The sequence below is a fragment of the Peromyscus maniculatus genome, chromosome 5 (genome assembly GCF_049852395.1).
Source record: "Peromyscus maniculatus bairdii isolate BWxNUB_F1_BW_parent chromosome 5, HU_Pman_BW_mat_3.1, whole genome shotgun sequence".
Lineage (NCBI taxonomy): Eukaryota > Metazoa > Chordata > Mammalia > Rodentia > Cricetidae > Peromyscus > Peromyscus maniculatus.
In genome coordinates this window covers 29,941,154-29,954,156 of record NC_134856.1, presented here as the reverse complement: position 1 = coordinate 29,954,156, position 13,003 = coordinate 29,941,154, and the positions used below count along the sequence as shown (strand labels likewise).

Genomic DNA, 13,003 nt, shown 5'->3' with positions numbered 1-13,003 from the left:
AGCTTTGACGGTGACTTGAAAATATGATGTGTTGCAAGCCCTGAAGACCATGGAGGTGGAGACTGGGAAGCGGTAGAAGAGAGGTGATGTGGCGTTCTGAGAGCTTCCTGTTTCTCGGGGAACTCTTCCAGTTAACTTTAGACGTTTAACTATGCAAGTTCTTCATTCAAAAATAATCATTAGTTGTGTGAAAATAGAGTGTGCATCTTCTAAATGCAGTAGAGAGAGGAGTTCAGAAAGCTGGATGGATCCGGTTCAAAGAAGGAAAGTAGATAAAGGAGCAAAGCAGGAGCAGGGGGAGATGGGGTTAAATGGTGGGAAAATCCAGACGTGTGTAGTCATCACAATAAGTGGAAACAGATTAAACTGAGCTATTAAAGCGCCAAATGCTTGGGATTGGACAATGGCAAAACTTGGAGGCTCTCAGACATTTTAAATTTGGCTTTTTGCTGATTAGATACATGTGGCAAATTTGAAACCAAAGGATTAAAAGTTGGAGAGAAGGCACTAGGCAAATCCTCGGAAGAAAGAGAGGGAGGAGGAGATGGAAATAAAGCAAGTAAGCTAAGAGAAAAGCCTGTTAAGATAAAAGGGGAGGAGCTTGGACTGTGGGCATGTGCCTGGTACTCCAGATATCTGGAGGTTGAGGCAGGAGGACCGTGTGAGCCAGTGTGTGGTCAACACAGGCCTTGTCTCTTGGGAGGTGTGAGGTGTAGATTAGTTGACAGAATGCGTGTCTAGTTTCAGTCCCCAGCCCCATGTAAACTGGGTATGGTGGTGAGTACCTGTAATCCAGTAGGGGGTGGAGGCAGGAGGATGAAAACTTCAAGTTCATCCTCAGCCATTCTGAGCTACGCGAAACTTGACTAATAAAAATACTTGTTATTATTATTAAAACAGTGTTACTTGATGATAGGAGGGTTATAAATATAACAGTATAGGTAGAAATGCGAAGAGGCAAATCATGGAAGAAGAAATGGTCAGGAAACATTTGAAAAACCATGTTGAGCTGGTGACACTAGAATGGAAATAAAAGCAACTATGAGTTACCGTTTAGCATGTGCTCATCAGATGGCCCAGTAGTTGAGGCTGGATAATTGGTAGGATGTGGAATTAAAGGGCTGTCCTATGCCCTGCTGCTAGGAAGGAGTACTAATGGCCGCAGGAAGCCTAGGTGAGCAGTTCTGTACCCAGCTCTTCTTGTGGAAGCACAGGTGTTCCTTGGGCATCCTTTGTAACAGCAATAGCAAGCTATGAATCCATGTGTGCCCTCCACTGAAGATTGCTTTGGTAAATTGTGATGGGACTGGAGAGATGGCTCAGTAGTTAAGAACATGTCCTGCTCTTGCAGAAGACCTGAGTTTAGTTCCCCAGCACCCATACCAGGCAGCTCACACCTGCCTATAACTCCAGCTCTAAGAGATCTGACACCCTCTGACACCCTCTGACACCCTCTGACACCCTCTGGCTCCCACGGGCACTGCATTCGTGTGTGTGTGTGTGTGTGTGTGTGTGTGTGTGTGTGTGTGTGTGTGTGTGTACTTTTTAAAAAAATTGCTAAAAGTTGTGATGTTATTCACAAACAAAGCTTGCAGCAGCCAAAGTAACTTCACTTAGAGTCTCTGGTATTAAAATAGTTACATCTCATACTTATGTGTGGAGTGAAAATTAGTTACCTGAGAGATGTCATCTCTAGTTTCAAATCACTGCATGATATTACAGGAGTATGTGTTGTTTTATACACACACACACACACACACACACACACACACACACACACACACTCACACACTTAATACATTTGTCTGAGAACAAATGGTAATCCCTCAAGCTGATTGTTCCCATCTTGAATAAGAAAGACATGGGCCAGATCCAGCAAAAGAGAGATTAGGCCTCAACTGTGCCATGATGAAGCTGTTTAAAGATCTAAAGCAGGTATTGCAATGTTGTTAGCATTTGTTATGTGCTTAATTCTGTGTGGTAGATCCACAGAATTTTTATTACAGTGTGTGTGTGTGTGTGTGTGTGTGTGTGTGTGTGTGTGTGTGTGTGTGTGTGTGCTCGCTCGCGCGCACACGCGTGTGTGTGTGTGTGTGTGTGTGTGTGTGTGTGTTAGATATTGTCTTAACGTAGCTTCTAGCTTATGACAGGAGGAGGAAGACACTATACTATCCAGAGCAAAGCGTGCCATATTTCCATAGATTCCTGGCGTTCACCTTTTGGAAGAGCCTTGGCACCTGAGGGCAGCACAGGGCACATCCTGGAAGGAGGATGCAGGGCAGGTGCTCACCTGGATACACCTGGAGAAGTGCATCAGCCTCGTGGCCCCTCCTGTCCCTTCAGTGTGGCACGTCCTTTCCTGTTCCACCAATCATCTCTCACTATGTATTCAAAGCCTCCCAACAGGCACATTTTTCTGAAAAACATCTAAAAACAATGAGCTGCCTTGTTTAACCCTCAAGGAAAGAGAGAAGAAAGACCTCTTTGTTGTATACCATGCACTTTTACAGAAATACTTGGGCAGTGGAGTGAGGGGCTGGGTTGGCTGTATGGATGGAGACATGTCAGTATATGGTGACAAGCTGCCATGTTGCTCTGTCTTGGTTAGAGCCAATTCCATTGAGGTCCTCATCTTTCTAAATTGCCTTAAATTCCCTGTATCATGTATGTTGATGAAGTCAGTAACCGATGTTCTCTATGACCTCTGTAAAGGAGGCCATTTGGAAATAAGCATGGGCATGACCACCTTCTGCTCACTACGTCGAACGCAGTCCTTTCCAAAAGTCCGTCAGTCTGTCACACCTGCAGCCAAAAGGTACTCGTCCTGGGGCTTCATCCCACATCACCGCAGCTGCTCTGCTTTGTGGATGTTCTTATCACAGAACTACCACCTACTAACAGCACTCTTAATCTGGAAGGAAGCCATGGTACCCTGAGAGCCTTTCTCCCGAATTCTCACAGGGAGCTAGTAAATGGCTCAGTAGGGTTTTAGAGACAGTTGACTTATAGGCACTCAGAAAGGCATCTGACTTGTCTTTAAAATGTACATCTGTTGAAGCCACAGGGGGAACTGGCTCAGGGCTCTTGCTAAGTTGCCTGGGCTGCCAGCCTGGACATAGTGGTGCCCCATCTCAGACATGTGTGGCTGCTTTTCCTTTGCAGAGAGAAGATGCACCAGTCTGCCATGTATGAGCTGTGCCAGGGGATGCGCCAGATCAGCCTTCAGTTCGTGCGGCTGCAGCTGACCTTTGAGGAGTACTCCATAATGAAGGTTTTGCTGCTACTAAGCACAGGTACATGGATGTCCACCCTGGCACTCTTTCTACATTGTCAGATCATTTCCTGCAGGAGAGTGGTCCATTCATGATGCTCAGGTTGCTGGTACCCACGCCCTAAAAAGAAATGCAAGACAGATGGAGGGAAGATTTTGGCCTTGGATGAACTAAATCACTTGCTGATGTTAAAATTGTGTATATATTTAACAGTGTAACCCTTCAGGCCTTCACTAAAAAGCCACTAAGCATTTGTTAAGTGTCTGGTAGTGTGTATGTGGTACGATTACTTGACCTTTGCCCTTGGGGAGGTTATCCCGTCAGATATGTTCAGAGATAACTTGAATACACTGAGAGAGATGGTGACGGGGTGTGATGGTGACTCAGGAGAGCAGACACTTCAGTTCTGTAGATGATGGACAGCACATAGCCTGGTTGGATCTTACGGGGCTGTGTAATGGTCCTAGACTGGATATGAGGAGTACACTCTCTTTATGCCATTCTTATTGGCAGGGTGAGTGTATGGTGGGGATGGGGGCTTAAGTAAGGTGTTTGATTATTATTATTATTATTAATTTTAACTAATTTTATACATGGATTCAGTAATTTTTCAAGATGCCTCAGATTGTGTTGCACTAGGGAGTAGAGGAGAATAAAGTAAGGATGTCGATTTGACCAGATTTATTTAGTGCCCACTGAAAAAAATCTAAATCTTATCAGGCAGACAGACAACTACAAGACCACACACTTTTGAGTAGGGTGGATGACAGGGTCAATGCTGCCTTTTGTGGCTCTGTGAAAACTCAGCAGCAAGCAACTTTGTAAAAGGGAAAGACGGCGGAGCAGCGGGCAGACAACAGTCCTTCGAAGCACTGAGACCATGGGCGTGGTAGCTGGTCACACGACGAGCAGGACCGTGGCAGAGCTGGTCTCAGTGACCATCCAGATGGAAGAGGACCGTGGATTAGAGTAAAATAAATGTGATGGAGTCAGCACAGGAGACACCACTGACCAGAAGGTCATAGTGCGAGTGCAGCTTGGAGAGGTTTTGTAGAGTATAAAATGGATTCTATTTTTTTGATTGGTTAATTTTTTATACCAACTCTGTATCCTGTTGGAGATGGCCAGAAGATGGGAAAATTTTGACACTAGAACTTAGAAGTCAGGTTTGAAACATAAATAATACTTCTTAGTATTCATAGTTGAGACTCAATGGTAAGTAGAATTGCTGTGTATGCTAGGATTTTTTTATGATAACTGACTTTTATTGGGACAAAAATATAGGTCATTAAGACTAAAATTGAACATAAATCAATTATTTCAAATCAGAGACATATTTCTCATCCACATTTTACATTAAGTTTCATTTTATTTAATATACTTTAATTAAAATATAATTATATTATGTCCTCCCTTCTCTCTCCTTCCTCTAGCCCCTCCCAGATTCTTTCACTCCAGCCTCCCTCTCAAATTGATGGCCTATTTTTCTTTAATTATTATTCTTACATAAACATGTAGATATACAAATATATAAATACAACCTGGTGAGTCCATTTTTATTCTTTGTATGTGGTTTGGGGGCTGTTCACTTTACATTGGATAACAAGTCAGGGTTCATCCTTGGGAGAGGCTAATTCTCCCTCTCTCCACAGGGGCTGGCCACCTGTCATTTGTTGTCTAGGTGTGGGATTGTGAGATTTCGCCCCTTCTGTGTTAGTATGCTGTCTATTGATACTGTCTTTGTCCAGGTCTTGTTTAGGCAGCCATTTCTAGACTCCACAGTCTCACATCAGACTGCCTGTCCTCTGACCAAATGTCTGATGGATGCAACTCGAAGAAAGATTGACTTTGGCTCACCCTGTCATCACCCCAGTCCATGGCTGTTGGCCCCACATGTTCAGGGTGGACACAACGTATGGCAGAGGAGCTTCTTCACAGCAGCAGAAGACAGAGAGGGACGGGAAAGGGACCAACCCCACTGACTTACTAGTTAGGCCCACCCCCTAAGTTTTCAGGAAGCCCCAGAAGAGTGCCATCGTCTAGGGAGTGTGTTCAAAGATGAGCCCTAGAATGAGGACACATTCTAGTCATAGGCCCTCTCCTGAGTGAAGAACAAGAACCAGTGGACCCTTGTTAAAGGCACATAGGGCAGTGTCAGTCAGGAACCGGTGTAGCCGTAGGGTCCCTGGACAGATATGACTGGTGGGGTGGCTTGAGCAGAGAAAGCTGAGAAATTGAAAGAAGATAACTGAAATTGACCATCGAGCAGATGGGAAGCTTTCTTGGGCTTCTATAGTCAGTTTTGAGAAGAAGAGAAAAGCTGATAGAATTGGGTACCTCAGGAGACAGGGGAGGGCAGCAGTAGCCTTGGCAAGGTGGTGAGTGCTTGTTTCTCAAACTCCACGCAAGGATTTTCAAACAGAGAAGAAAGCATTTGAGGAAGCTCACCAGGGGTAGAGTTGAGACCCGGGATGATGGCAGGAGACAGTGTAGGGAGGAAAACTCTGAACCAAGTACAGCAGCCACTGAGGAAGACAGGAGGGCTTCTGGATATCAAGAGCCAGCAAGGGTGTCATGGCGAGTAGCATGGAATAGAGGCTCGGGCAATGCCTGTAAGGAGGAAGGTGTGTGTGGTCCACACCCAGCCCCACTTAAAGGACTGCGGAAGACAGAGTGTCTTCCTAAGGAAGGAGGCTAGAACTGAGTGGCGCAGGTTAGGGCAGACAGGCAGAAGTAAAGTTCCAGCTGTTCTGAGGAGCAAGCCTGAACCAGGATCAGAGCAGAGCGACTGTGGGTGACAGTTTGGCCTCATGAATGCGGAGCCTCACAGTTTAATTTGTTTTCTATACACTGTCTAGTTTAACCCTCAAAACACCCCTGAGAGTCTGAGAGCCCCATCAGAAGGTGGCTCAAAGGGAGCCCCCTGGATGGTGTTGGTCAGTGCGCTGTGGAGTGAGGACTGACACTCGGGGCTTCTCTGAAGGCAGTGCCTGACTGCTTTCCTGGGGACCAGCTTGCTGGCTGCCTCTGAGGTGGGTAACAGCGGCAGGGGGCAGTGAGAAGGGGGCAGCATGGTTGGCTGCCAGGGCAGACCTGGCAAGAACAGCCACTCCACAGCTGTGTTTGTTGTGGAGGTTGCTCTTAGCCTCTTGCTTATTTTCAGTGAATCTCATGCCCAGGGCAGGGTTCAGCTTCCCAGTTTACCACAGACTCGGCCATTCCTCACTAATTGCGTCCAGCCCATCCCCTGTACAGGGTGGGTGGGGGAAAAGCAGGCCCTCTCTCCTGCTCCATGGCCAGTCAGGGGCTTCCTCACAGTCCTAATTTTCCTCCCCAGAGCATAACTTTGCAAAAAATTATCCTTCAATTTAGTAGAAGTGATTTTATTCCATTTTGAAACCACGCTGCTCACTAGTCTTGTTTAGAAAAATATTTCCCTAAAGCATTAGATGGAAGGTAGACCTAAAGCGAAATGCGTTTGCTAATGCCTGTTTCTAGCTCTTTACAAATCTGACTGCTTGGACTTAGCTCGTACTTATCCTGTTTACATACAGTTACCCTTTCTTCTCACAGCTTCTCATGTCATTTTTAAACTGCCTGAATTAATTTATTAGCTTCCAACTTACTTAGGACTCTCAATTCTAAAAAAGCAGAATTAAAAGGTAGGAATGCCTAAGGAGTTTTAGAATCCCAGGCTTTGGCCAGCTTACTTGGCTCCTCTGTGATGGACGGTATGAAGCTCTCTCTTTAGCCATGCTAAGTTTCATAATGGATGGCCAGCCTCTCGGGATTTAGCAGGTGATATCAAAAGAATCTCACGTTTTTTCTTAGAGAGGAAAGCAGACTGACTTCAACCTCATGGCTCTCACTCTTCTCCAGCTTGTACGTTCTGGAATTGTTCCAACAGGCCTGCTGCACTTAATAAGTCAATTCAGAAATTCTGGGCAGACATCCAAAATTCGAGGTTTTGCTTAACTTCCCTTTATTTGTTGATCTGTTTCAACTTCTAAAAAATGTGGTTGGGAAATTGAGAAATATATCTCAGTATATTATATTTACAGCAATAAAATATAAGTGTTAATATTTGATATGAGAGGATATCATTCTGATTCTTTGATAATGCAACTCACAGAAATATGGGAGTTTTGGTTAATCTAGTTGATACACGAAATAGCATCACAATAGGGAATGGCACACTGGCCTTAAGTGGTAGATTTTGTTTTCATGTATAGGTAGCACCAACACATATGTATTCCTTGAAAAAGACTCATTTTGCATGGCTTTGGAACTTCAAACACTGCTAATCTGTTGCTGGGCAGCAGAGGTTGGTCTTGGCAAGCTTTCGGCTTCCTTTAGAAAGTTTCGAGTTAGTGGAAAAAATGCTGGTGGTTAGCGGATCTGGTTTCACTGTTAATATGCCAGTCACTGCCATCTTTAAAAAGAAACTATTTCTGAGGGGCTGGAAAAATGGCTCAGCAGTTACGAACACTTGTTCTTACAGAGGACCCAGGTTTGGTTCCCAGCACCCACATACTGACTGGTTCACAACCACTGGAAACTCCAGTTCTAGGGATATGATGTCTGCTTTTGACCTCTGTGGGCACCAGGCATGTACATGGTATGCATACATATATGCAGGCAATAGCACTCATACACATAAAATAAATAAACCTTTTTAAAAGAACAGAAAATGACTTCTTTTATAAGGGGTAGTATTTAACTCTTACTATTAAAGTCACACATTTAAAGTCACAGTTTGGCAATCTTCAAGGACATGTGTGATGACTTTTAGAGATTTATGATCCTATAGATGTAAAGAAGCGAAAGTCAAAAGCCTTGATAGCATCGTGATGGAGGTTGATTTGTAAACTGATTCACATCTTCATTTGTGAAAACAAGGGACTCTCAGGAGCCACCCAAAAGTGCTAATGACCCAAGAAATCACCGTTTATGCCAGTCACAAAAAAAATTAGAAAATGGGAGATTTGGTCAAGAAGTAAAAAGGTAAAGGGCAGTTTGAAAGTCACGGTGCTAATATCACAAGATGGATTCTCATGAGGTCTCCATCTCCTAAACCGCGGTTTTAGGTAACCACTCTTCATAGTTTTAAAGCCACTTATCAACTGTACTGGAAAACAAGCAGGAAGCAGATTGCCAGAGGCATCTTTAACTGCGAGGCTACAGATGTCTCCTTCCACCGTTCGTCATCTGTCCTGGCTGGTGGCTCCTGTCAACAGGGCATGGAAGTGGGTGTGGGAGCACATGCGTGCACAGCACTGTGAATCCCAAAGTGTTCCCTGTTGGGTGGGGTCTGGTTAGGAGACCCGGGGCTTTGTGCATGTCAGACAAATGCTCGGCCACTGAGCTACATACTCACCTCCCAAAATACTCTTTGTAAGTGAACTTTTTGTTTCAGTGTAAAAACTTAATCACTAAAGAAGACAAAAGGAGAAAATAAGGTTCTTCATTTCATCAGAGTTCAAAGTGAGCATTACTTCTCATTAGCGTACAGAACAGTGTTGATATTAGCCCTGCACACAAGCAAACCAATAGGCACTTCTGTGATGAAGCCTCCATAGTCAGGTGATCTGGGCAGTCGTAGAAACTACTTATTCAGCATTGTCCACGTGGTACGTGGCCAGTTCTCATGGTGTCTGCAATTGAACTTGAATATGACAATGCTGCCCCAGCTTAGATTGTCCCATGATAGTGAAATATGTTGTCCTAAACACTGTATGGGGCATGGTGTTTAGGAGGTAGATATTGAAAATGAATTTGAGCTGCCGTTATTTTACACTCCATAGTAATGAATCCACTTACAGCCCAATTTCCTCATCTACAAAGTAAGAATAATTGAGAGCTATGTGATAATATTGGTGTCAGGACAAAATGAGCTAATGTATGCAAAGTAATAACCCAAATCTAATAGGTAAGTTATCATTCTTGTGTATGTGTGTGAGCTAATGTTTGCCAAGTATGTAACTGCCATATTTATTCATAATTACCATTAATTAAGACTTGGTCCAGCCTCACAGTCAGTGTGTGAGTTTAAAATAGTAGAGGCTATGGAACTGCAAAAGCTGTGTTTTTCACACGGTGAAATTTATGTTTGTATTCCTTAACACAGTTCCAAAAGATGGCCTCAAAGCCCAAGCTGCATTTGAAGAGATGAGGACAAATTACATCAAAGAACTGAGGAAAATGGTCACCAAGTGTCCCAACAGCTCTGGGCAGAGCTGGCAGAGGTTCTACCAACTGACCAAGCTTCTAGACTCCATGCATGATGTAAGTAGAGCTCTTGATTTCCCTGAAGTCAGTGTTTGGTAAACACACACACACACACACACACACACACACACACACACACACACACACACACACACACACACACCACTTGACCCAACAAAGCCAGACATGGCTATTGGAAGAACTGAAGTGTCCAGAGGGAGATTGCAAGAGTTAAACTCCAGTTAAGGTGGCCATTCTTTTCCTAACCTTTAGAAAGAGCCTGTGTACAGAGGGTTGGCTCTGCGCCCTGGACCAGGGAAGGCCCTCAGATCTGCTACAGGTGTCAGATAGAGTTTCACATTTCTGTTTGCAGTTTAGGAAATGTTTGGTTCATAAAAATGTTTGCTTTAACATTGCATAAATAGTGTCCATCTTCCACAACTGTTAATCTAACAACCCAATCTTTCAAAAACATTATTAGTGGTCCAGGGCCAGCTTGGATCATCTCAATCGTTGCCAAACTTTGAATCCTATATTCATTATTCTTCATAGGAGGCATCTCTCTTGCTCTGGGTAAGTACAGAAAGCAGATTCTGGGTTTGTTTCTGGTTTCATCAATCAGAGATCTAGCTGACATGTTGGTTTCCACAAACACCAAGTCAGATAGCTCTCCCTCTTCTTGTTTCTCTTTGCAAGCTGCTTTTCCAGCACTCGCTCAAAGACTGTCGTATACAGTCATGCTCAGTGCGTTCTTCCTATTTGTGGAGTTTCCACATCTTCTTTTGGAGAATTCATTGTCCAGGTTTGGCTTGTGTGGTTTGAATGATAAATGACTCTTCTCTGAGGAGAAAAATGTTGACAGACTCAGTGGCCAAGATTCTAGTACTGTTCCTGTCAAAACAGAAGTCAGATTACAGCAGTGAAGTGTTTCTTCCTCTGTGCTGATGGGCCAGGAGGAGAAGGTCACCTTCTAGTGTTTGATATGGAGACCCCTGCCTTCTCTGAACTTCTCTGGTAACAAAGAGACAAGTTTCTTTTCAGGTGAGCTCAGAGATAAATGGACTTAGTATTATAGTGCATTTGGTTGGAAACGTCTTGGAAATGTGAGATGATGGTTGTCAAGGCTCACAACTCACCCTGAAGAAAATAAAAGGGACCCAGGTAGCACGTCTTCCCTGTGGACAACGTTATTGCACACATCACCTGCATGAGGTCAGATGTACCTTCTCCACTAACCTCATCAGCACCTCTTCTTAGTGGAGGTAAAAGTGGGATCTTATGGTCTATCCTCAGGGAATTCTGTCCTCTGTACAAAAGCCATGAGTACCATCAAATTTAGTATGTGGGCCTGGAGAGACATGTCAATAGGTAAGAGCACTTTCTGACAAGTGTGGAGACCTGAGTTCAAATCCTCCAGCGCTCACCCAAAAGCCAGGCATAGCTGCACCCCCAGACAGGAGGCTTGTTGGTTCCTGCTGGCTGCCAGCCTAGCTCAAGGTTCCTGAGAGACCCTGCTTCAAGGGCAGATCAGGGAGTCATGGAGCAGGACATCCAACATCCCTCCTCTGTCCTCAGTGTGTCTGGGGAGTAGCTGGGTCATCAGGCTGATTTTCTGTGAAATTTCTCATCACAAATTAGTGTCTTGTTTTTTATTATTTAGAAATAGTTGGTGTGCAGTAAGTTGAACAAATTCAAAGTATGAAGTTTAAGTATTGCAATAGCCATGCACCCACACCACCACCACGGCAACCGAGCTGGTGCCCATGCCCAGCTCCAGACGTTCCCCTTGCCCTCCGAGGTGGCCTTCCTGCTCGCTGCTTCTCCCTCTGCTTCCTGTTGGTAGGCATTGGTCTGAAATTCACCGTGTTGTGTTGAAGTGTGTCGGATAGAAACATTGTTTGTGAGCCTCCTTCTGTAGACATGACTGCTGAGGCCCATTCATGGCGTTCATGGTTCAGAAGCTGTGGAATGCTCGGTTTTCGGAGTCTCTGCATGGCGCCCCACTGAGAGAATAGTCCAAGACAAGTTTCTAGCTTGGAGTATTCCATGTAAATGCTGAATAATTCTGCACCAGTCTTTGTGAAAAGACAGACACTTCTCTTTTCTTGGGGTAATACCAGGTAGTGGAATTCTTGGTGGACATTACACATATGTTTTTGTTTTTATGAGAAATGCCAGAATGTCTTCCAAAATGGTTCCAGTTTTGCATTCCCATGAGATGTACCTGAGTGTGGCACATGTCCCACACCTAGCTGATGACACTTGGCATGGCTGTTTTTAGTTTAGATGTTCTGTTTGCTGCATGTTGGTAGTCAGCATGGTTTTTAATTTGCATCTTCCTAATGGCTGATGGGGTTAAATACCTTTTGTACACTCATTTGGTGAAGTATCCATTCTAATTTTTGCCTGGTTTTTCTCTAAAATTTGTTTGTTAGTTGTTATGTTTTATAAAGCTTTTACATAGAGTAGCTACATACACTACTATTATCCAATATGTGATTTTTAATTATTTTTTCCTGATCTGTGGCTCTTCATTACATTCTCTGGGGCCGGGAAATGCCTTTTGAAGAGCCATTTTATGTAAATATGCACTTGGAGGTCAAGGGACAGCCTTGGTGCTGGAGACAAGGGCTCTTCTTTTCTAGCGTGATGTAGCAGGTGAGTGGTCCCTGGAGCATTCAGAGATCACCCCAGCTCTGCCTCTCATAGCCCGTAGAAACTCTGGGATTTCAGACCCTTACACCCCATACCCAGTTTTTCTGTAGTGCTGGACATCCGAGCTAGGATGTTAGGGTTAGGGTTAGGGTTAGGGTTAGGGTCACATTCGCACAGGCTCTTTTCCCCGTAGCTATCTTTCCGGCCCAGACTTTTTTTTTTTTTTTTTTTTTTAATTTAGCAAGTGCGCTGGCTTCTGTTACCGTAACAGACGCTCGAGGTCAACTTGTAAAAAGAAAGCTGTTACTTTGCTTCACCGTTTTAGGGGCTTCGTCCTTGACTGGTTGATTCGGTGCTTTGGGGCCAAGGCAGCACATTATAGCAGGTAGTGTGTAGCAAAGCAGAACCACTCAGTTGTCGGGGAGCCAGGGAACAAAGAGAGAAGAAACTCGAGTCACACAATTGCTCCAAGTGCACACGCGTGCACACGCACCTCCAGGGAGCCACAGACTTACCTCTAGGCTCCACCTCTGAAAGTTTCTGCACCTCTCACTGGCAGCAAGAGCCTGCCACACGTGTGTCATGGGACGACATTCGCAGCAGCGGAGTTTGGGGATTGTCGCTGACTTTGCCGTCATGTTTTCAGGGCTGTGTCTGGAAGTCCTCGGGTTGGCCGAGGCCACGGACCTCCCCCTCTTCCTCCCACAGCACTGTCCTTCCCTGTACCTGCTGCCATAGAAACCGCTCTTTCATGGTTGGTTCTGGTGTGCCTGAGCATTCTGGCCCCTGCAAACAGAATGGTAGATTTAAATCCTCTTACTCTACCTTGGTGGAAGGGACTCATACTT

General features: G+C 44.7%; 1 protein-coding gene across 11 annotated transcripts in view; it reads left to right on the top strand.

Annotated features, from left to right (window-relative positions):
- Nr3c2 (nuclear receptor subfamily 3 group C member 2) overlaps positions 1–13,003 on the top strand; it is a 331,912-nt gene that overhangs the window by 291,532 nt on the left and 27,377 nt on the right. For all 11 annotated transcript variants that reach the window (XM_016001822.3, XM_076571976.1, XM_016001825.3 and 8 more), the window contains 2 exons: positions 3,163–3,293; positions 9,400–9,557. In XM_016001822.3, coding sequence (XP_015857308.1) covers positions 3,163–3,293; positions 9,400–9,557 — 289 coding nt within the window. The remainder of the gene's footprint in view (positions 1–3,162; positions 3,294–9,399; positions 9,558–13,003) is intronic.